Source organism: Caenorhabditis elegans, chromosome II, assembly GCF_000002985.6.
Source record: "Caenorhabditis elegans chromosome II".
In the NCBI taxonomy this organism is placed as follows: Eukaryota; Metazoa; Nematoda; class Chromadorea; order Rhabditida; family Rhabditidae; genus Caenorhabditis; species Caenorhabditis elegans.
In genome coordinates, this window is record NC_003280.10 from 886,856 (window position 1) to 909,687 (window position 22,832).

General features: G+C 37.5%; 4 protein-coding genes and 2 pseudogenes across 10 annotated transcripts; 4 read left to right on the forward strand and 2 right to left on the reverse strand.

Annotated features, from left to right (window-relative positions):
* Window positions 1-1,453: 1,453 nt before the first annotated feature.
* On the forward strand, window positions 1,454-3,855 carry T07D3.4 (the record flags this gene model as incomplete). Of its 2 annotated transcripts, NM_061439.7 has the most annotated exons (9): window positions 1,454-1,604; window positions 1,651-1,810; window positions 1,872-1,997; window positions 2,044-2,171; window positions 2,222-2,348; window positions 2,912-3,160; window positions 3,208-3,334; window positions 3,480-3,589; window positions 3,635-3,855. In NM_061439.7, the coding sequence occupies 9 exons, from the start codon at window positions 1,597-1,599 to the stop codon at window positions 3,827-3,829; spliced, it is 1,230 nt and encodes a 409-aa protein (NP_493840.1). The 2 variants fall into 2 exon arrangements, with proteins under 2 accessions (NP_493840.1, NP_001305230.1); NM_001318301.3 differs by lacking the exons at window positions 1,454-1,604; window positions 1,651-1,810; window positions 1,872-1,997; window positions 2,044-2,171; window positions 2,222-2,348 and having other exon boundaries at window positions 2,918-3,160; window positions 3,635-3,829.
* Window positions 3,856-7,007: 3,152 nt separating this feature from the next.
* T07D3.3 lies at window positions 7,008-10,524 on the forward strand (annotated as a pseudogene). The gene is made up of 5 exons: window positions 7,008-7,280; window positions 9,305-9,507; window positions 9,562-9,831; window positions 10,001-10,315; window positions 10,363-10,524. Coding segments are annotated over exons 1-5 (1,223 nt in total).
* Window positions 10,525-11,187: 663 nt separating this feature from the next.
* T07D3.9 (HotDog ACOT-type domain-containing protein) lies at window positions 11,188-13,880 on the reverse strand (the record flags this gene model as incomplete). Of its 3 annotated transcripts, none has more annotated exons than NM_061442.6 (7): window positions 13,811-13,880; window positions 13,576-13,761; window positions 12,962-13,173; window positions 12,738-12,882; window positions 12,472-12,693; window positions 11,552-11,896; window positions 11,194-11,493 (listed from the first exon to the last, which is right to left on the reverse strand). In NM_061442.6, exons 1-7 carry the CDS (start codon window positions 13,871-13,873, stop codon window positions 11,341-11,343), a joined length of 1,326 nt encoding a protein of 441 aa, NP_493843.2. In that variant the 5' UTR covers window positions 13,874-13,880. The 3 variants fall into 3 exon arrangements, 2 of the variants coding, with proteins under 2 accessions (NP_493843.2, NP_871990.2); NM_182190.7 differs by having other exon boundaries at window positions 11,341-11,493; window positions 13,576-13,771; NR_134552.1 differs by having other exon boundaries at window positions 11,188-11,896; window positions 13,811-13,873.
* A 1,196-nt stretch (window positions 13,881-15,076) lies between these two features.
* T07D3.2 (PAN-3 domain-containing protein) lies at window positions 15,077-16,621 on the forward strand (the record flags this gene model as incomplete). Its single annotated transcript, NM_061443.2, has 4 exons — window positions 15,077-15,238; window positions 15,283-15,688; window positions 15,734-15,929; window positions 16,543-16,621. The coding sequence occupies 4 exons, from the start codon at window positions 15,077-15,079 to the stop codon at window positions 16,619-16,621; spliced, it is 843 nt and encodes a 280-aa protein (NP_493844.2).
* Window positions 16,622-17,569: 948 nt separating this feature from the next.
* fbxa-200 lies at window positions 17,570-19,184 on the forward strand (annotated as a pseudogene). Its single transcript has 3 exons — window positions 17,570-17,792; window positions 17,847-18,549; window positions 19,032-19,184. Coding segments are annotated over exons 1-3 (1,079 nt in total).
* Window positions 19,185-20,592: 1,408 nt separating this feature from the next.
* On the reverse strand, window positions 20,593-22,799 carry fbxc-24 (F-box C protein; the record flags this gene model as incomplete). Of its 2 annotated transcripts, NM_001318297.4 has the most annotated exons (3): window positions 20,593-20,791; window positions 20,839-21,891; window positions 22,706-22,799. In NM_001318297.4, the coding sequence occupies 3 exons, from the start codon at window positions 22,774-22,776 to the stop codon at window positions 20,680-20,682; spliced, it is 1,236 nt and encodes a 411-aa protein (NP_001305226.1). The 2 variants fall into 2 exon arrangements, with proteins under 2 accessions (NP_001305226.1, NP_001305227.1); NM_001318298.3 differs by lacking the exon at window positions 22,706-22,799 and having other exon boundaries at window positions 20,680-20,791; window positions 20,839-21,836.
* Between the last annotated feature and the right edge of the window lie 33 nt (window positions 22,800-22,832).

Below are 22,832 nucleotides of genomic sequence, written 5' to 3' on the forward strand. Positions count from 1 at the left end.
CCCAGGCGACGCATCTACACCACCTCCATATCCCAAATTCCCACCAGTTGTTGGAAGAAATATTCCTCTCCCGGTAAACTTTCCAAGAGGCGAAGTTGTGATTGGAAAGGGAAGCCTAGGGGAAGCATCTACACCTCCTCCATATTCCGAATTCCCACCATGTCTAGAAATATAAACTTGGGATGATTTGAAATAAAGTGATTTGAAAAGTCCCGATTTTTGTTGTTAATTTTATCTCACACCGAACCATTTCCTAGTTGTCTCAGAAAGTGCGGCCAGAACTTCAGCTGGCAATACTTATTATTGAAATTTATGAAAAATTCTGATGGCTTGCGAATTGTGATTGGTAAGGTTTTTTGAACTAATTTTTTAGGACCTGTCTCGCAGAAAACATGAAATTCCACATTGCCATCAATTCGGAAGATGCCACTGTGTTTGGATGGCCTGAAAATTATAGATTTTCAGTACAGAGTCAAAGGAATAAGTGAAATAAGATAACAATTTTTTAATCTTAATGAGCTTTTGATCTCAATAATTTCTCAATCTATGTTTCGTCTGTCAATCTATTTTTGTCTGTCAATCTATTTTCTGGTATGCCAATCTATTTTTCGTGTAACAATCTATTTTTCGGTATGCCAATCTATTTTTTGGTATGACAATCTATTTTTTGGTATGACAATCTATTTTTTGGTATGTCAATCTATTTTTTGGTATGTCAATCTATTTTTTGGTATTATTTGGTATTATTGTTCATTAATTTCTCCATTCAAATTAAACGTGATTTACATTTTCTCTTTTTAGGCTTAAGTTAGAAATTGCTATTTCCTAAGCCTAAAAATGCAAAAGTGTGGTTCACGTTTTTATTTCACATAACTTAAAAAATTACTATTAAAATGAGGGCATGTAATACACAAGTGACCTTTTTTAATCAAACCAACTGCAACCGAGGTACTGCCACAACTCTGGAACATGACATGGTGCATCGATTTAAAACTACTTTTCCAATTTTGACAGCTCTTTTTGAAGGTTCTGTTTTTGAGTTATACAAACATTTTCACTTCCTTCAGACAGCCATAAACTTGGTATTTCCTCAATTTTATATATTGGAGCAAGTCAACAAACTGGCGTCCTCCGGAACTGATATGACTCTCATCAAATTTACAGCCCAACTACACTATTGCAATGTCTAGGAAATCAAAACTCAAAAAATAAAAACACAAAAATTCAAACATTTTGCAACATGGTGCATCAACCTGAAACCGCTATCCTAAATTTCAAAACCCTATTTTGAATGTTCTGTTTTTTAGTTACACAAACATTTTCACTTTCTTCTGAAAGTCATAAACTCGATATTTGCTCAAGCCTGTTGACTAGTCAAGGCGACCTTGGTGCACTCCTCCACAACTGATAAGATACTCTACATATGTATAAGATTTTTATCAAATGTCTAGGCGGTGGAGAGAAAGAGCCCACAAACTAACGTTTTTGTCGATTTGTCTCGTAGCAAATTTCCAGACTTTTAAGAAACCTCCTTTGCCTCTTTTATTTAGAAATTAATATTAATATTTTATTAAAATGGCAGTGTCTTCTTGAGTAATGTTAATGTAAGTCTCCCATGCAGTGTCGGCTGCTAATTTCTAAAATTTTTAGGATTTTCCGACGTAGAAGGTATACCATATTCCTTTTTCTTCTCATTCTAGTTCTAATTTTATACATTTGCTCCCGCAAACCCAGAAAGCCTAAATACGGGAGGTTTGCCGGTTTGCAAAATGAGACACTACTGCCAAACTCTGCTCGGGTCCCAATTTACGTAAGTAAAAATTATCTGAAATTGCGGAGTTTCAATTTCAATTTTCACATTTTTTTTCCAGCACACAAACTGCATTTCCATCCTGAACCAGATGAAGCTCCCCGTGCCATTTTTGATTATTGATATCGATTTTTTGAAAATGTTGGATAAAAATTATTGCAAATGGAGTTCGGATGAGGTTTTAAAAGTTTGAAATGATTTTTTTGAGTTATTTCTATTGAAAAAATTTTCAGGTTGCTGTAAATTCAAAATACTCTCCTATAAACTATTCAAATTCAAAATTGGACATAATTTTCTACGAAAACGACTCTGCAAAGGACTACTTGGATTTAAAATCAGAAGTTCGAAGATTAATACCAAAGTAATCTATTTTTGAAATACTAAACAATTTTCGTAATATTTTTTTTCCAGAAAATTCCAGACTCACTGGGTTGAGAATATAGAAATTCCCACAAATATCAAACAGTTCACCGAGTTTTGGAAGCGCTCAAAGTTTATTGATTGTTTGAAACTAGAAGTTCCGAGAGATAAATCTTATGTGAGTGAAATGGAACTATGTATCTACCTCATGCCTGCCTGCGTGCCTACCCCATATCTTACACTTATACCTATACCTTATACCTCCTACTTGCCTATGTGCTAGCTTTTGGTCTGTTTTTTTCAGGTCTACCTACGTGCCTAGTTTCTGCCTGTCTGCTTATCACATGACTACCTACATATGTGCCTACTTCAGGCCTACCTCATACCTGTGCCTGCCTACTTGCCTATATGCCTGCCCGCACACATCCATAATTCATGATGGTCTGTCTACCTCAAGCTACCTACGTACCTACCTTGTGGTGCCTACTACAAACATGCCTAGTTGCGTGCCTGCCTTGTGCCTGTCTGACTATCACATGCCTACCTATATGCTTACATCTAGTCTACCTTCTTACCTACCTCATTTCTGCCAAGCATTTTCTGTCAGCCTACATGGCTACTTCATGTCTACCCTACACCATGCCGACCTACTTGCCTACCTTTCACCTACCTAATTGCCTACCTTCGTTCCTATTTCAAGCCTATCTACTTGCCTATCTCCAAAAAAATTCTGATCTTCAGGTCTTCATGCCAGCTGAACCAGCTGTCGAGGAGCTCGCCCAGCTCCGCGATGAGCTCATCGAGTTTGACATGTACCCATTCCTTAACGGCGGAACATTTCTCGGCTGGTACCGTGAGTGCTCTATCATTCCGCACACTACCGACATGGATTTATCGGTCTTTGCGAAGGATTATAACCCAATCTACGTGGAATTACTTCACAGCTACTGGAATCCGTCTAGTTTCGAAGTTTGGCGAATGCTGGGCATGGTATGGCTTTCGAAAAAAGTTGAAAACGAAAAAATCAAAGAATTTAGGTTGAGGATTCTTTCGAGATCACTATACAAACGAAAAAGTGGTTCGAGTACCCAATTGACTTGTTTCTAATGTATGAAGGAATCGAAAATGGGAAACTTACCCATCATTGGGTGGGCGGAATTGCCAGTGAGTTACTGTAGGGGGTACTGTACAAGATACTGTAGGGGGTAGGGTACGATAGAGGTACTGTGGGGTAACTATAAGGTTACTGTACAAGATCTTGTGAGGGTACTGTAGACGTACTGTAAATTTCAATTTTGTCAAATTCCAGCCGACGGCACCAAATACAAGTTCACCTACCCTATCTACGATCCTTGGTGTGCAGCGGATCTTCACGGTCATATTTTCTGGGTCTCCTGTAATCCACTGGAGAAAATTTTGGTAACTTTTTTCAGGGAAGTTTTTGATTAATCTTCGAATTTCCAGGCAGAGTATGGAGAAGACTGGAAAAAGGATCACCTCTCATCCGAGTACAGATGGAATTATTCGCAGAAAAATGTGCAAACAAACGGGAAATATACAGCGGAGCAGATGAAGATGCTTTATAGAAAGGCTACAATCGGGTTCCGTGCTGTACACAGAGCTTTAAACTCATTTATTTCTAGGATTCCTATTTTATAAAATGAATAAATTTTTTGGAAGCAGCGGACATTTTACGGGTCTCAGCAAGCACTTAAAAAATATCAGAGAGCAGCGGACGTCCTACGGGTTTCAGAAAGCAGCGGACAACTTCCTGTCTTTGGAAAGCAGCTGACATCTTATGGGCTCGGGAAACGATTGCTTACCTGATTTCTAATATCTGGAGTATTGGTCTTGAAAATGTCTAGCCCGGAAAAATGCAAAATTTGCACCAAAAAATGAATTCCCAAAAGTTTAAAAAGTTCATTCCCGATCACCTTTGCAGATCATCTTTGCTGATAACTAATGCAGTATATAACAGCATATCCTAAGTCCCCGACCACTTTTTAAAAATTCTGGAACTTTCTGAAAACTCATTAATATAGCTGCCAATAATTAATTACTCAAAATTCTAAAAAAAATTATTTTCTTCAACCACAAACACCCAAATTTTTTTAAAACTTTACAGATTTACTCATTCATGTCTGAAAAATAATAGAAACACAAAAAATCAATACTCACTGTTTGAAATTGAACTGAAATTCTAGTTTTAATATAAGCACAGCTGCAAATAATTATTTACTCATAATTCTGAAAAAAAAAACTTCTTCAACTACAATCACCTAAATTCTTTAAAATGGAGAACTATGGAAAATATGGTGTTCCAAATGAGCAATGGTTTTCAAATTTTTTTAAACTGAGAATTATGGAAAATATGGATTTTTAAATGTGCACTGGTTTTCAAATTTTTTTAAACTGAGAATTATGGAAAATATGGATTTTTAAATGTGAACTGGTTTTCAAATTTTTTTAAACTGAGAATTATGGAAAATATGGATTTTTAAATGTGAACTGGTTTTCAAATTTTTTTAAACTGAGAATTATGGAAAATATGGATTTTTAAATGTGCACTGGTTTTCAAATTTTTTTAAACTGAGAATTATGGAAAATATGGATTTTTAAATGTGAACTGGTTTTCAAATTTTTTTAAACTGAGAATTATGGAAAATATGGATTTTTAAATGTGCACTGGTTTTCAAATTTTTTTAAACTGAGAATTATGGAAAATATGGATTTTTAAATGTGAACTGGTTTTCAAATTTTTTTAAACTGAGAATTATGGAAAATATGGATTTTTAAATGTGAACTGGTTTTCAAATTTTTTTAAACTGAGAATTATGGAAAATATGGATTTTTAAATGTGAACTGGTTTTCAAATTTTTTTAAACTGAGAATTATGGAAAATATGGATTTTTAAATGTGCACTGGTTTTCAAATTTTTTTAAACTGAGAATTATGGAAAATATGGATTTTTAAATGTGCACTGGTTTTCAAATTTTTTTAAACTGACAATAAGCTTTCAAATTAAAAAATTTCATTAAAAAAATTGCAAAAAGTTCAAAAGTGTCAAAAAGTTCATTCTAAAAAAATTTGAAACGAATTGAAAAACAGTTTACAAAAGTTCAAAAAGTTTATTCCCGATCACTTTTGCTGGTAACTGATACAGTATATAACAGCACATACTCCACTCCAAAGTCACAATCCACAAAAATGGACAAAAAAAAAGCCGCTGGCAATCGGAGGCATCATTTGTGCGTGTTGTTGCTGTCTTCTGATCTTGATGATCATCATTGGAGCAGCAACATCAAGTGATGACCCCGTGACAACAACCCTGGCTCCTACAAAACTGCTTCCAACGCCTGAACCTACAACTCCGACTACGCCAAAACCTACAACAACGACCACTCCACCTCCGCCTCCACGTCGGCAACCTCCACCTCAGCCGCCTGTAAACAGGGGAAATTCTCGAGGAACTGTTGGAGGAAACACTCCTCCAGCAGTAGTTCCTCCAACTATTTACATAGGATGATTTGAAAAATAAAAAAGTTTTGATGGTCCTGTTCTTTGTTTTCAAAATATTGCATTGGCAACTAAACCTTTATTCTAAATACCAGAAAGTGTTCGGCGATTTACGAGTTTCATAAAAGCCGCCGACAACTTTTGAGCTTCAGAGAGCATAAGTCGTTTTTTGAGTCACCTTTTGTCAATTTGAAAGCAGCGGACGTTTTCAGGATCTCGTGAAAGCACGAGAAAGCACGAGTCTCGTGAAAGCAGCAGCAGCCGACAACTTCTGAGTTTCGTGCTGTTTCATGGGTAATGTGAACACAAACATGTCAAAGCAGACAGCATGAACTCAATTTTTTTCTAGCACTTTTGTTTGCTGTAAAGGACTTCCAAGAAATCTATAAAACCTAGAAATTTTCTAAGAAGTTGCAGCGGACATTTAACGAGTTTCGAAGAAGCAGAGAACATATTTTGGGTCGCAGAAATCACAGTTTCCCACTGTAGCGTGTATTTGGGCAAATCTCAGTTAGTTTTGCAGCCGACGTTTCGCGGCTTCCATAGAAGCAGCCGACAAGTTTTGGAGGCGGTGGCGGTCAGGCAACGAGCTGGGCTCGTATAATTATAATTGATCTCCCCCGTTTGATCTACCCGCTAAATACTAATTTCTCGCCCCTTTACTATTTCGCAACCACCACCTAGCCTTTCGATTAAAATATTATTCACTTCTTCCACCAACCACACCTAGGAGGTGGTTGTATTCGGTTTATACACCGATCCTATGACCCTTTCACCAACTCATGCTACTAATTACTCATCTTCCTTAATATTCACCACCACCGATCGATTATTCTAATAAATAACTATTGCGGAAAGCTAAGTGTTCGTCTTATTCTATCCGCATCACTGGGGAACAATCTAGCGAGATTATTCCACTCAGAGGAGCTGTATCGTAAATCGTCACCTTCAATAGGGTGAACGACACTCACTGTGTCAGCCTCAAATCCCAATGACACTGCCTTCCAACATGACGTTTTTCTCACTTCCCGAAAAGTAATATTGAATCTTTTCCCAATGGAAGTTCATTTTTGGGTTGATAGTTTGAATGCGAATCACAATGTTATTCAAAACTGCTCATTAGAGTTGGAAGAAATTCTACGTGTAGTCGACAAGCGGACGAGGAACATAAATCCCGTAGGATCATCGTTGTTGGCATCAACTTTTTCATTTACACATGACTTCATCTCTATTCCTAGATTGTTGAGGGATCGAGGAGTCCAATTTGTGTAAGAATTTCATTATCTCAACGAAAAAACAACTTAAATTGAAAATATTTAGGATGTGCACCGAAAATGAGGCAAACTGCATACCGGTACAAGTAACGGAGCACACCCAAATCTGCATTACGCTGGAAACGTCTGAAGAAAAGAAGAAGGCAATAGCAGTAAAAGTTGTTCCGACTGTAGTGATAACAAACATGAGAGAATCAATTTATATTAGTATACGAGCTGAAGCAAGTATTTGTGAGAAGATCGTATCAAGCCAACAAGAAAGGCACAATCAGTATGGGGACCTGCCAAATGCCGGTCATTTCGGTCATTTACACACAATGGTAAGACCAATTGATTTAAGAATTTTTCCGTTACACATAAAAAAATCTTCTTGAAGAAAAGCTAAAGTATATCTACAGTGCTGGCCAAAAAGATATCCACTTTTGGTTTTTTGTGTGTAACTTTTTTCTAAGTGGTTATTTTGTTTTGAAACTTCACCACAGTGTTCACAAAATCTAAAAACACAATATTCATCAAAAATGTTCAACAGATTTTGAAAAAACTTCAGAAAAATTCAAAAAAATCGAAAAACTAGAAATATTGAAAAAACCGAGGTTGCAAGGAAATGACAATTAAAGTACCGGAATATGAGCAATTGGATTTAAAAACAACATAATTATGCTTAATACTTTGTCGCGTATCCGTTTGCATCAATAACAGCTTGACAACGACGTGGCATCGAGTCGATCAGCTTGTGAATAACTGACATGGGGATAGCTTTCCAAGCGTTTTCCAACTGGTTGAATTTGGCATCTGCATTTGAAGCCCGAATACCTCCAAGACGTCTTTCCAACTCTTCCCACAAATGCTCTATTGGATTCAAGTCCGGAGACTGACTTGGCCAATCGAGCAAATGCACATGACGACGTTGAAACCAGGAACGCACATGAAGAGAAGTATGCTTAGGATCGTTATCCTGCTGAAACACGAAGCCACGGCCCACATTTTGAAGTGCCCAGGGTCGCATTGTAGTTTCAAAGATGTTTTCGTATTGAAAACGATCCATAATGCTTTGGATTCTCCTTAGTGGGCCCATGGAAGTGCTGGTGAAGCACCCCCACACCATGACGCTCCCACCTCCATGCTTAACGGTTGGGCATTGATACTTTGGAGAGTACCTAGAGCCAACAGGACGACGTACCCAGGAATTTCCATCACTCCCGAACAAATTGAACTTGCTTTCGTCAGACCAGATGTGTTTAGCCCATTCCTGACGTCCCCAACGAAGATGCGCTTTTGCCCACGCAACTCGAGCCATGCGATTTTTCTTACTGATGAACGGTTTCTTGACTGGCTTTCGTCCGTGTAGTCCTGCTTGCTGTAAACGTCGACGAACAGTTCGTTTACTTGGTACAGGTTCATTTGGAGAACTTATAATCATTTGAATATCCGTGGCGGTCCTATGCGGATCTTCTCTTGCTGATCGGAGGATGTTGCGATCCATCCTATGGGTTGTCACTCGAGGCCTGCCGGGCGAGATTCTCAAAGCGACGGATTTCTAAACATTTATTATTAAAAAATAATATTTTTCGAACTCACCTCAGTTTGGTACTTCTTGATTACTTTCCAAATAGTCGACGGAGAACGTTGAATTTGCAGCGCGAGCATTTTCGTGGGTATTCCTTGTTCGAAGCCAGCTACAATGGCTTTCTTGACGTCCAAGGAAAGATTTTTACACCCAACAGATTTTACCATACCTTAAAAATAATTTATCAACCAAACAAATCCAGTGCAACAAACAGAGTGCGTTTTATTGATAATTCAAAAAAAATAATGAAAATTGGAAAAACGAAAAAATCAAAAAATTGAAATAAAATTCAGAAAAAATCGATAATCATGTAATGTTTGGTCCGCAAATTTGCGTAACATTTCGCTTTATGCACACGGAAAAATTCAAGTCAAATGGATGCTTGAGAAAAAAGTTACACACAAAAAACCAAAAGTGGATATCTTTTTGGCCAGCACTGTATATTGGCAGACGGTTTCTTATTTTGATAACTAAATAGTCGGCATTTGTGTATTATGCACATGTCCTCATTTTCAAATCAAATTACATTTTCATCAATTTCTACAGCTAAATTAAACATGATATACATTTTTCCTTTTTAATCTTAGAAAATGTTATTTCCTAAGCTAAAAATGCTAAAATGTGGTTCACCTTTTTTATTTTTCACAACTTAAAAAATTACTATTAAAATGAGGGAATGTAACACGCAAGTAGCAAATAATCTTTTGTATGAAACATGTCGTAAACTTTCGACAAATAAAAAAACAAAAAAATTAATATATGTTTTAAAAATTTCAGTTTGTTATTCCTCCTTCTTCCGACGAACACACTGACTATTACAATGTGTCAGGCTCAATAAGAAGTGGAAAGTTGATGGAAATCATTTGCCTGTGCGCAATGAAGGTGGCTTATGCATTTGTTAAAGAAAAGAACACACATACACAAGAAGAGCTTCTAGGAGTCGTTGTCATTACAAAAGTTGAAGCGATTCCATTTTATAAGTGAGTTTTACAAAATAAGTATTCATGATTTCATTTATTATTAATAAAATTCAGTTTGAAAGTCGATGAAAAGTTGGATTTATAAATCTATGGGAAGATTAAAAAAGAAGTCGGCAATATCCTTCAAGTGCTAGTGATGATGTTCCAAAAAGACTCGCAAGGAAATTTGATCGAATCAATGCACAGACTGACATTATAATTTCAACTTCACACAATAAAAGCATATCAAGCGTAGCCGAGAACAAAGCAGAAGAAAAATATGTTGCGCCAGCTTCTGAAATCATTACCGTAAATCAAAAATAAGAGAGACAAATGGAATCACTGGTTTGATTTTTTATTTCAACTACCGAAAAAAAGTAAAATGGTTTATCAAATATGATATTGGATTCCATTAGCCCCAAAACTTTTGACCTAAAATCACTTCACACCAGTCGAAAAAATTTTGTTTAAATTAAAAAGTCACAAATAATGTTTAATTTAAGTAATTTTTCAGGCAAAAAGTCAAGGAGTAAAGCGGATGCTTGACACAAAAGTGAAGTTATCTGAAATTTTGTTGAAAGACCATCCGAACATAAATGGAACTATAATCGGAGGGTTTTTATTGCGGAAAGCTCTCGAGTTGGCCGAGGAGACGGCAAAACTGTTTTGCAGTGGCCCAGTCGCGACTCGATTAATGGATATAATTGAATTTCAAAATTCTGTGGACACTGGTTGCGTCCTGCACTTCGAATCCATGATACTCTATACTAATGGGAAATTTATGCAAATACGAGCGATCTCAAGTATCTTGTCTACTTCCGGAAAAAGTGTAAGTTTTGATAACAATGAATGTTCACAAAAAATGTTTGATTTCAGGAAAAGATCCATTATCATTTTTCTATTGAATCTCTTGAAACAAGGGTCCCCGAAGTATATCCAAAAGGAGATGAGGAAATTGCTATATACTTTGAAGGAGGGCAACGTCTTGCAGATGCCATGAATGTAATTGAAACGAACAGACTTTACTGTTTTTACTGATTTTTCTCCATATTCGATTTTGCCCAGCCTCACTTATTTGACTCAATAAACGTCAATTGAAACTATCAGTTTTGGCAATTCAGATAAGTTTTTTCTGGGTTAAAAGTTGTAATTGTAAACCACTTGAAACTCCGCATTTGTCGTCTGCTTGTTCGCTGAGTTACCTATTAGTGTGAAGTGATTTTTTGTATTGTAGATTGTCTTTGCTCCATCAGGAATTTGCGGTCCAACCTTGAACCGCGTCTTTTTGGTGGTGACAATCTCGCCGGGCCAAGACTAATTCAGGTTCTGATTTCATCACTCTGAAAATATTTGTAAAGATACATCATTGCAAAATTTTAAGTCAGCTCCTCATTTTTCACCGCTTTTGAGGCTTCTAGATTCACTCCAAATGCCGTGCTCGCACACCGTGAATGTCTTTAGAACGGTTTTAAAATTAGGTAACAAATTCTGAGAGACTTTTGAAAAATTGTAATTTTTTGGAAGTAAAAATGTGCACTGAAGGCATTTCAAATGGAAATTTGAAGCACTGAGAGTAGAACTTTTCCTCTTAATATTTTGCATTGACAGATTCTTGGTGAATACTTTCAAATGACAAATGTCACGTTACGAAGTTTCGCTGTCAAATGAAAGTCTTTCCTTGTAAGCTTGAAAAAGAACAAAACTAGTACGTATCCTACGGTTTTTATTGAAGAGACAACAGGTTTTCTAGAAATACCTCGAGTTCTCTAAAGTAGAAAACAAGAACTTTTTTCTGATGATACATTCATGGTTCTCTAATATTAACAAAACAAGTTCAATGTTTTGAGAATAAGCTTATTTCACAATTCTTTTCAGCGTATTGTTCAGCAGCCGACGTCCTTCCAGGTAGCTTGTGGTGTGCACATAGTGCTTTGGAACCACACGGAGCACATTCGGATTCTCGACGCTTTCCATCGTGAAGTTGAACACATTTGTGTTGACGCGAGCCTACAAAATCATACAAATCGGAAACTTGAGTCTTTAAGCTCTTCAAGCTTCTCCTCACCTCTTCACCGAGCGTCGGATGATTCAACTTGGCGAGCTCGGGGAGCTTGTGCTGATCCGAAATCGTCGCCGCTACCTTCACCTGCACATATTTTCCATCGGTGTATGTGACGAATGAGTCAAAGTGCAGGACATGCCCAATTTCCACAGGCTTCTGGAACTCAATCTGATCCATGGATCGGATGGCAACACGACCTTTGCAGTAGAGCTTGGCGTTCGTGTGAGCCAGCTCCAAGGCTTTTCGCATCAAGAAACCGCCGAAAATCTTTCCGTACATGTTTTGGTATTCTGGGAAGCAGATTTCAGTGACCGAGAGGTTTGTCTTGTGCATCCACATTTCAGTGTTCTGGAAGTTGCATGATTACAAAGATTCTGTGGGGGATCCTGTAGATTTACGGGAGGATCTGTGTGGATTTACGGAAAGCTTGTGTAGATTTACGGGAAACTGGTGTAGATTTACGGGGAACTAATCTAGATTCATGGAGTATCTATTGTAGATCTACGGAGTATCTAGTGTAGATTTACGAGATTCTGGTGTAGATTTACAGGGTGTCTAGTGTAGATTTACGGATTATCTAGAGTAGATTTACGGGATTTCTGGTGTAGATTTACAGGGTGTCTGGTGTAGATTTACGGAGTATCTAGTGTAGATTTACTGGAGGATCTGTGTGGATTTACGGAAAGCTTATGTATATTTACGGGAATCTAATGTAGATTTACGAGGGAGCTCGTGTAGATTTACGGGAAGCCAATGTAGATTTACAAACAACTTTTGTAGATTCGCTGAACAATTGTATTGCTCTACAAGACGCTAATGTAAATTCACGAGGATCTAGTTGTGGACTTTCGGGGATTCTATGTAGATTTACGAGGATCTATGTGTAATTTTACCTATCGTTTTGTGTAGTTTTACAAACTCACTGAAAGTACCGCCACATCGTGCACCATGCTTCTGCCAACGAGCTCACTATACATGTTGTGAATCACTTGAAACTCCTCATTTGTCGGCTGCTTGTTCGTCGAGCTGCCCATCCGCCTAAAGTGCTCCTTTGTCTTGTTAATAGTTTCGGCTTCATCCGGAGTTTTTGCTGTCAAACCGTGAACTCGCACCTTCTTGGAAGCGTCCAGAGGATCCCGCGAGACCTGAAAACTTACATAAAGCTTGTGAGATTTTTGCAGAAGCTCACCATAATGAATTCCGCTTTGAGCAGCTGATTCAAATTCCCAATCTCATCATTCTGGAACAATCTGAGGCAGACTTGCATGCTGCTCGTTCCAGCATAGGTCACTTGCCCATCAATGATAACGTCACGGGATGGGTGCATTTCGATGCTGAAAATTGAACAGAAGTAGCAAAAAACAGCTATGGAGCCCCGTAAATCTACACTAGCCACCGTAAATCCACACGCACTCATGAAAATCGATACGCTTCACCGACGCCGTCACAATTGTTCTGGGCAGTGTCATTGGCTCGTCGAGGGTCCCGTTGTCCGAATTGTGCACGTATGCCACGTGGACGGCCATGTGGTCCAGGTCTTCCAGAATTTTGCCAAGACGAACACTTCTTGCGGCGCTCAGGTACTGCTTCTGCTTGTTGGTGTCCGTGCTGAGCGGGATGACAAACTGGAACAATTGTTGGTTAGCGGGAGAATCTGTGTAGGTTTACGTGAGGTTCTGTGTGGATTTATGGGAGGTTCTGTGTAGATTTACGGGGAATGCTAATGAAGATTCACAGAGAGCTTAGGTGAATTTACGGTAGGCGCTGGGTGGATTAACGGGGATGCTTGTGTGGATTTACATGGAGCTATTGGATTTACGGAAAAGTCGCGTAGATTTATGGGAAACTTATTGTAGAATTACGGAAAGTTCTGTGTAGATTTACGCAAAGATTTGTGTAGATTTAAAGGAAACTAATTGTAGAACTACGGGAGGTTCTATGTAGATTTACGAGAAGTTTTTGTAGTAATAGAGGACGCTGGTGTAGATTTACGGTAATCTTATTTGGATATACGAGCTTCTACTTACCTTCCGATAACTGTGAGAAATGGTCCGTGGCTCCAGCTTCTTGCTATTCTTTTCCTCCTCACTAAAACTGTCCGGCTGACATTTTGCCACGTGACAGAACGTGGAAGACACCATCTTGTCGACTAACGAATCGGGGTCTGTGGAGAAGGGTCTTGAAGCGATGGATACTGTAGTCTTTGGAAATATCTGAATTTTTCTAAAATGAAAACTTGTAGAAATTGGAAGAAATCCTTACAGTCCTAAGGCTTCTGGTCTGCGAAAACCGAGAAATCCGATTTGCAATGTGGCGAGCGATCATTTTTTGTCTGAAAATTAGAAAGTTTGTCTGAAAATCAAAGAAATTTGGAGATTTTTAAACGGAAAATGGCAAAAAAAAAGTAGTTTTTAAAGCAAAAAATCAAATGATTCAAATATCACAAATGATTCCGAGTACTTACATTGATAAGGATGGATTTCTTATCTTATCAGTGACTTATTTTTGATCTTGAGACCAGAAAAATGGGAAAAATGACGAAATTTTGAGGAACAGTTTTATATACGCCAAAAAAAAATATAAAGTTCACGTGAAAAAGCGTCTCAAAAGCCATATTTGTAACTGCAAAACCAGATTTTCATCCAAAAAATAACTTGAAAAAACCTTTAAAAGTGCACAGAAATCGATGAGAACCCGCAGGCAATTGAGAGAAATAGACGGTTAGGCGGCAGTGTAGATAACGATCAAAGTAACAGTTTTTGGCGGTGGCGGGCAAGGGAGAGAAGGAGGTCACTATGGAAAAATTTTTGATCTACCAGTTTTGGGGAGCATGTAGATTTACGGGGAGTCTGGAGTACATTTACGGGGGGGGGGGGGTTATAGTAAAGATTTGAGTAGATCATTCTGTGTAGGTTTACATGGTTTCTAGTGCAATGTAGATTTACGGAAGTTGTTGTAGATTCACGAGATTTCTAGTGTAGAATTACATGGTTGTCTAGTGTAGATTTACGACTTTTCTAGTGTAGATTTACGGAGTTTTCAGAGGTAATTTTACAGGGTTCTACTGTGAATCTGAGTGAGTTTTCAATGGACCTACATTTGAGAATGCTTGTTAGCTAAGAAAAAACTACATAGCTGAAAACAAATAATGTTTCTAGGACAACCAGACAACAGAGTAGTAGTCAGAGAGACCTAAACGAGCAACGACAAATGTTTTGTGCAAAATGCAGGGGGGGAGCTCAACACATGGCCTTTGAAAGTTCATATTTTTTCTTTCGTAGTTTCTAGACATGTTCCCAATTCATTGAACTTTGATGCACATTATAATCAAACAACATACATTATTCGGTGCATTCCAATTTTTGTGTTACTATGGTAAAAACTAGCGCATTCGGAATGTCGTAATTTTTTCATTTTATATGTCTTCATTTTTTGAGAGTTTTATCCTTTTTGTTCTCAATTTTTATTGCTTCTGGAAGAACATGAAACTTTGGAATTATTCCATTAATGCACCTAATTTCAGAACAAATGCTCACTTCCATAGTCTTCCTGAGCCTATTTCCTTTGACAAACTCCCTGCAAATGGTAGTAGTCTACGGAGAACCATCAGATATGTCTGAATCTCAAGAATATCAAGGATTGTCACTGGATGACTGCATTGCTACTTGCTATTGGGATAACAATTGTTTTGTGAGATCCATTTAGACTTTAAATTCATTTTTATAAGTTTCCAGCTAGCATACTACTCAAGTGTATGCCATCTATTTGAATATGGAAATATGTCTGTAAAATCTAGCAAGAGTGTAGTTGCTTTCAAAACCAGAAATTACGAATGCCCGTCTGCAAATAGTTCATTTCCGGAATTTTCAACCACAGACCGCTGGATTGAAAACGATGTTGGATATGAAAATGAAATCTCTCCCGTCGGAGAAATCTCATGGAAAATTTCTTTCAGTATTTTTCAATGCTCAAACAACTCGAAAATATTCTTAAGAGATACCATCTTTGTTTGTATCGGGGTCCGTTTCTTCCCTAACATTACCTGTGGAAATCACAACAGTGCCATTGAATTTTGCAAAACTGATGGATGGTCAAGCATCACAGGCCCCAATAATTTGGAAGAGCTGGCTTTTTTAAATGGCAAATTTTCAAATTTATAAAGTTACAAATACTTTGGCTTTGCAGGCGACATAGAAAGAGAAAATCTGGTTTCGAAAAAATATGGAAACTATTTATCTCTTGTGTGGATTGATGGTAATTTGGGAGGGTTTCTAGATGAAACTCATGGTGACTATACAAGTACGAAATGCTATGACCTACCTTCAAATGCATGTCTGTATATTGGACACAATCAGTGCACTAAAGTTGCTTATTTCTCAGAGTAAGTCATCTTTAGTTTGTAGTTTGTAGTGTTTGTAGTTTGTAGTCTACCTAAACCAAGCTCATATTTATTATTGTACCTCACTATTACAAAACCAACTTCCAAGTTTTAAAGCATACACATAACTTCACTATTAGTTTGTAGTTTGTAGTATTTGTAGTTTTCAGTGCATTCCTAATGTAGTTTGTAGTGTTTGTAGTTTGAAGTTTACCTAAACCACGCTCATAGTTATTATTGTATATACATTACTATTTCAAAAACAACTTACAAGTTTTAATTCATACACATTACTACTGTTGTATCCTAACTATTATTTTGTAGTTTGTAGTATTTGTAGTTTGTAGTGCATTCCTAATGTAGTCATCTTTAGTTTGTAGTTTGTAGTCTACCTAAACCAAGCTCATAGTTATTATTGTATATACACACGTACATTAATAGTTTAAAACCAAGTTCTAAACCAAAACAAAACCTACCAACTACTACTATTGTTTATATCCTAACTATGTTGTAGTTTGTAGTATTTGTAGTTTGTAGTGCATGCGTATGGTGGTACGGTGCGGTATGGTGCGTGGTGGTACGATATACTAGATTAATTTTATAAAAATTATTTCAGTTGTAATACCGATAAAATGTCACCGTATTATTGCTGGAGAGGAGTTGCTTGTCGAAAAGAAGCTGATAGAATCAATTAATGTGCAAATTTCTATTTTTTTTGTTGTTTTGTACCCAGTAAAAACCACAGTGTCTATACATTTTATATATGCCAAACATTCGCATTTTGAATTTCAGAGGATTCAGAAAACGGAAGTTTCCAGTCACGGTTTTTCATAGCACATTATTCCAAACAACATATACAAAATTTTGGCACATTCCAATTGTGTTTCTATGGTTTCTCCGAATTAAAAAAATTCCGAATAATGAGATTTTCATTTTATGTTTTGAAAAATGTAGTTTGTTCAGTTTTTTAAATTTATTTTCAATCTCACAAATTGCCGGTTTGCCGATTTGCCGGAAATTTTCATTTTTGGCAATCTGCCGGTTTGCCGATTTGCCGGAAATGTTCAAATCCGGCATATTGCCGATTTACCGTTCGCCGGATATCAGATTTGCCGGAAATGTTTGAAGGGTTTTTTTATAAGACGGAAACACTTAAAACTGTGTCTTTTTGAATGTTTTTTCCCGTTTTTTAAAGATAATTTTCATAAAATTTGCTTACTTTTCAAAATAGATGTAGGAACAGGCATCGGATGTGTTTAGTTTTGCTATTTGAAATTAAAATCCTGAAATTTCCAACTAATAAGTGCGAAACCACAATTTGTCGAAAATTTTCGGCAAATTCGGCAAATCGGCAACAATCGATTTGCCGGAAATTTTCAAATTTCGGCAATTTACCAATTTGCCGGAAAAATCGTTTGCCGCCCACCCCTGGAATGAAATGCGGCGAGACACTCATTTGATCTACTCTGTCTAGTCGTCTCGCACTCTCTCGTCGGACCCTCTTTCATCATCATTTCTTCGATTTGTGTCGCCTGTTTTGCTCACACTTTTGTCTCCCGCTTACTTTGTTCCTTGCTGTATTTTTAAACAAATTTCTTGTTCACTTTTCTTTAATTGTATCGTTTTTTCAGACAATCTCTCAAATGTCGGCTTCATTGCGCAAAAACGAGCAAATTATCCGGGCATGCATTCTGTACGAGGCTCTCGACAAGCTACCACTTCAGGATGCCTATGAGAACTTCTGCAAACACGTTGGAAAGGACGCTATTCCACAAAAGGAGTTCGACTACTGGTATTATCGATAATGTGATTAATAAAAGACAATGTGATTAATAAAATCGTAGACAACCTGGAATTCGTCGAAACGTGAGGAATTGCAAAAAATAGTAGTTGCACAAATAATTTAAAAAATTATTGCAGATTTGCTCTGGCAAAAGTCTCGAAAAAGTACCGCCAAGTCGTGATGAGCCAAGAAGTTGAAATCAACGATCTCTCAATCACACACAATTATTTGAATGATGCCGATGAGGATGAGAATTGTGACAATTACTCAACGATCGAGTACGATGGCTATGTAATCACATACAAACCTGAAAATGGAGGGTGCATGGTCTCATTTGCTGAAAGTGACGACACTGAACCGACGTGGGAGAAATTCATCGAAGGAGGCAAATCTATTCAGTTGTGCAACAATGATTTGAAGCTCGTTCTGGAAAATCGAAGAGTGACACTGGGTTGTCACGGTATCAGGTTATATATTCCGGAGAAAGAGTTGCGCGACCAATGCTTTACTGAAACCTCGAGCATGCTCAACTCCACGAGAAGCATTCGAACAAATGCCTTTACTGCAAGCTATCTCTCGTTACGCGAATTTTCTTCACTGTTGGAAATCTTCCCTGCTGGAGAATTGAGAGCGCTTCAATTTTATTCGCACACTTTCGACCGCCAGGAACACAGAGGAAGCGAGTGGGAGCATCTTGTGAACATGGATCAATGGAGGATGGCTAAGACGTTTGATGGTGGATTCCGTGTGAAAGTCGCACTTGAACACTTATCACACTTTAGACGAATTGATGTCTTGCTAGTGAAGTTCACCGGAGCAGATGCCGTCAAACTTCGTGATGTGAGTTTATTGAATATTAGAGGTGGAGTAGGGCTTCCACGAGATCGCCGCATTTATAGTGCGGCGCGGAACCTCGAACGTGTCGGCCGCTTTCAATTAACTACCTTTTCGCACTACGTTGCGCACACACCAAGCTGCGGAACCCGGATCGTGTCGGCCGCTTCCAATAAAAACCTTTTGCACTTCATTGCACACACACACAGCGGCTTCGGCTTGAGGCCGGCCGGCGAGAGGCCCGCATTTTGCGCCTCACTTAGCTGGGAGCCCTAGAGTAGAGGCAAACAGTAAAAATTTAGATTTTACTCCACTTTTAAATCAGTATTATTTAAATTAAAAATTGAAAAATACCTGAAATTCAGATATTTCCAAAAAAAAAACCCAATGAAATTGGTAAATTTTTGAAACATTTTAAATTAATTATCATTTTTATTCCACGGAAAAGTAATCGAAATTAAAGACCAAAAAAAACGCAACATTTTCAGATGATTGAAGGATCGACCAATTTCGAATCTGCAGTACTCACTTGCGAAGGAATGAATAAACGTCGTGTCGCAAGAGCTTTCGGAATTCGTGCTGATTTTGATGACGATAATGAACAAACGTTCGACAACGTCTCGCCAGACAATGTGAAGTAAATTGTTACTTTCGGAAAAGATCAGATATCAGGCCGAACATTCAAGATCAAACAGTCCGAAAAATTGCAGGATAATTGAAATATAATTTTTTATTCGACTGTAAATATTATTCCGAATTTAGTTGTGAATGTTATTTTAGTTTATAGCTTATATTGTTATGCCATCTTTTCTGCCGTCCTACTAATCTTTTTAACCTAAAAATCTCAGATGTTCCCATGTGATACCTCTCTCGTTTTGCTCATTTCTTTCTTGGTTTCCCAATGCTCATTGATACATGAATTATTTTTACTACTAATATCAAAGGCCTCTTGAAATATATGCAGATTATGTGTTATGCGTTTTGGCATTTTATTAAAATTTTGAGCCCGGCAGCCGTTCAGGCATGGGTCTGATGAAAAAATAGGGTCGTTATGGCCGAAACTGACTGAGTTATAATAATTTGAAAATTATCTCATTTTCGGGTAACACTCGAATATGCTTACGGTTTTCCAATGCTTCAACATGTATTCGGACCTGCGGCCGTCAGCCTGAATTATTGGGCTTACAATTATTCAGTTGTCTAACGATTTTACGCATATTTGGTCCTTCGGGCCTCACCACATTGAAGTAATAAAGTACGAGTTTATTCAATCATTATATTGAGTTAATTATGCTTTTACTTTTTTTATTGATGAAAATTAAAATTCAAACAATTCTGCCTTGTTGCACTATCAACTTGACATCCAACCTGTTGTCTCGATTTTGAATCTCTTCGCAAATGATGAGAAGCTCGGTATCTCCTTTCATCCAAAAAATTTTAGATTTCTCATAATTTCCGGCCAAAGTTTTGGCAAATTGCCAAAATGATCAAAAATACGAGCTTTTGAGGAAATTTAAAGAAATGTCGCATGGTTTCACTCCTACAATGTTTTAATACAATTAATTTAAATAAAATTAAAACATAAAAAATGTAGGAAAAAAGTTTTTTTTTGGTCGACTTCCAAAATTATGAGTGGCAAAAACTGAGTAATTGCCACTTTTTGACAGGTAGTAGAAAATTTTCAAAAATTTTTTGAAATGTTTTATCATGATATTTGGTCATTTTGGGACCGAAGGAGTGGATTTTAACATTTTCCCCACTGGCGCTACTCCACCTTTAATAGGAAATTCTTTTCAAAAGTCGATGCACCATGTTTAAAACAATAGCAAGTTTCTGAGAAAAAAACGCTTGTTAATTTCTATTAAAATTAGTTAAACTCACCGCAAGTTAGGCTCCAAATACAAGAGCACACTTCTCAAACTTTGGTAAGAAAAAGTCATTTTCAAATAACAGCGAACTAAGAATTGTGAGAACCTAGGAGCCTATAGAGGCTCCTACTGCAGTAATAACCCTCACCCGCAGCTGCTGGAGCAAAGTGTAACTTTGAGCATTTGGTAGAAATTAAGTTTATTTATTACAAAGACTCGGCGAAGAGTCAGGAAATTAGCAACAATTACGTAGATTTATTTAATTGAATTATTGAACTTGGAACTTCATTTTCATCCTCCCGACATTGTCTCTTGCAGGGTCATAACTGATGTAAAGCTCCGTGGAATTGTCCATCCGAAGTTTGACATGAAGTTCAGCTCTGTAAAGTTTTTTTTGTAAGAATTAGGCGCTGAAAACTGAACCTACTCATCGACAATTCTATCCGCATTGGACTCCTTCATCTCATCCAAAAATAAAATTATTTGATCCTCGTTACTGATGTCAAATGTGTACTCCGTACCAATCTCTTGCCTATTTTCGAGCCAACTCTTTACACTTGGAGGAAGTTGCTTCAATGCGTCGAAGATATTAACATGAACTTTTCGATGGAAATTTTGAAGTTTTAACAACTTTTCTATCTTACAACCACCGGGAAAATATAAAACTCCACAAGTTTTAAGAATAGGGTCAAGAGAATCCCATTTTCCATAGACTTCGATAGATTCCAGTGGGAAGCTTGAAACGTGAAGTAGAGGACGAATCGCGTTGAGATCTTCGTCAAAATTATTGCAACTGAGACTTAAATGTTTAACTTTGAACTGCATATTCTTGGGAATACAAACTATAAAACAAGAATCAATGAACAAGCTCTTCACACAAATTGTGGGTCTTCCAACGAATAGTTTCTCCAGAAGGCTTCTCTGTGCTTCATGGATCTTCTTGTTATAGGCAAGATGTTCTTCATAAAGAGGGACTCTATCCGGCGAATTGATACTGAATCTAATGTGCTGATCAAGTGGCTCACGAGCAATTGATATTTGAGATTTGATGCCCATTTCGCGAGCCATCAATTTTAGATATTTGAATTGATATCGGGTTTTCCGTTTTTCCAGCGCCTCCCGAGCCTTAGCTAGTCCTTCAATATCCTCAATTCCATCATTTCCGTTTAGACCTTCAATTCTGTCATATTCGTTCTGTAGTAATTGGAGCTCATAGCTTAGTTCAAGATGCATGTTGGAGGGGTCTCGATTATCTAATAGAATTGTATCGGGATTCTGATCCACGACAAGATCGTAGTCTATCATACCAAATTCGTCAACGTCAAAGGTTTGGTCAATCTCTTCGTCGGTCTTAACTTGAAATGCGTAGCTAGTGCGATTAATTTCAACGCCAAATTCGCTTATATCCAATCGCTCAATATGCATGGGAACTTCTAGTTCGATATTTTGAAGGGCTGGGCATTGATTCGAGAGTTGGAATCTGAAAAATTCAAGGTTTCCAAATGATCTATGCATAGTCAGTTTCAAGTAAGTCACAGCTTTGCTAAAGTTCCAAAAAATTTCTAGTAACTCCTAGAAAATTTCAAAAGGTTGTAGTTATATCTATGTGCATTCAATATTCCAGAACACTTGAGAAATTTTATAAACAGTTTCAGAAAGTTCCAAAAAATTCTAGAAACTCTGAGAATCAACGAGAAAAGTTGCAAAAGGCGTGGTGCTAGGCTGCCCCATTACGGTTTGATTTACAAAAAATGCGGGAATTTTATTTTCTAGTTTGTGCTCCAGTTTTTGGAGCCCAACTTGAGGAGAGTTGAAATTTGATGAATTTTATAAGGTTTAAGCTCGAACAATTTAGATTTTCCATTTCCTCGCGATGCCCATCAAAAAAAAATTTTTTCCCAAAAACATATGACGTCAGCACGTTTTTAATCATGCGAAATCAGTTAAAAACTCTGAGTCTCTTCTCCCGCATTTTTTGTTGACCTACGTAGACCAAACTGAAATGAGACAGTCTGACACCACGTGAAAAGACGTGGTGCCAGGCCGTCCCATGACGGTTTGATCTACTAAAAATGCGGGAATTTTTCGCCCAAAAAAAGTGACGTCAGCACGTTCTTAACCATGCAAAATCGGTTGAAAACTCTGAGTCTCTTCTCTCGCATTTTTTGTAGATCTATGTATACCACTTGGCAAAATATTCTAAATAGTTCTGAAACATAGATCATCTAATTTATGTGCAGCCGACATCTCACAGACCTAATTTCAAGCATGTGGGGGTTTAAGGTAGAACTTACCTCAACCTAGGCTCCAAATATTGCAGCAAACTTTTAGAGCTTCCATCTGATAGTTGAAGGCTTGTAGACATTATTTTCGTAGCAAAACAATCCGAAAAGTGAGAGTTCGACGCGTAATAGAGTTTGG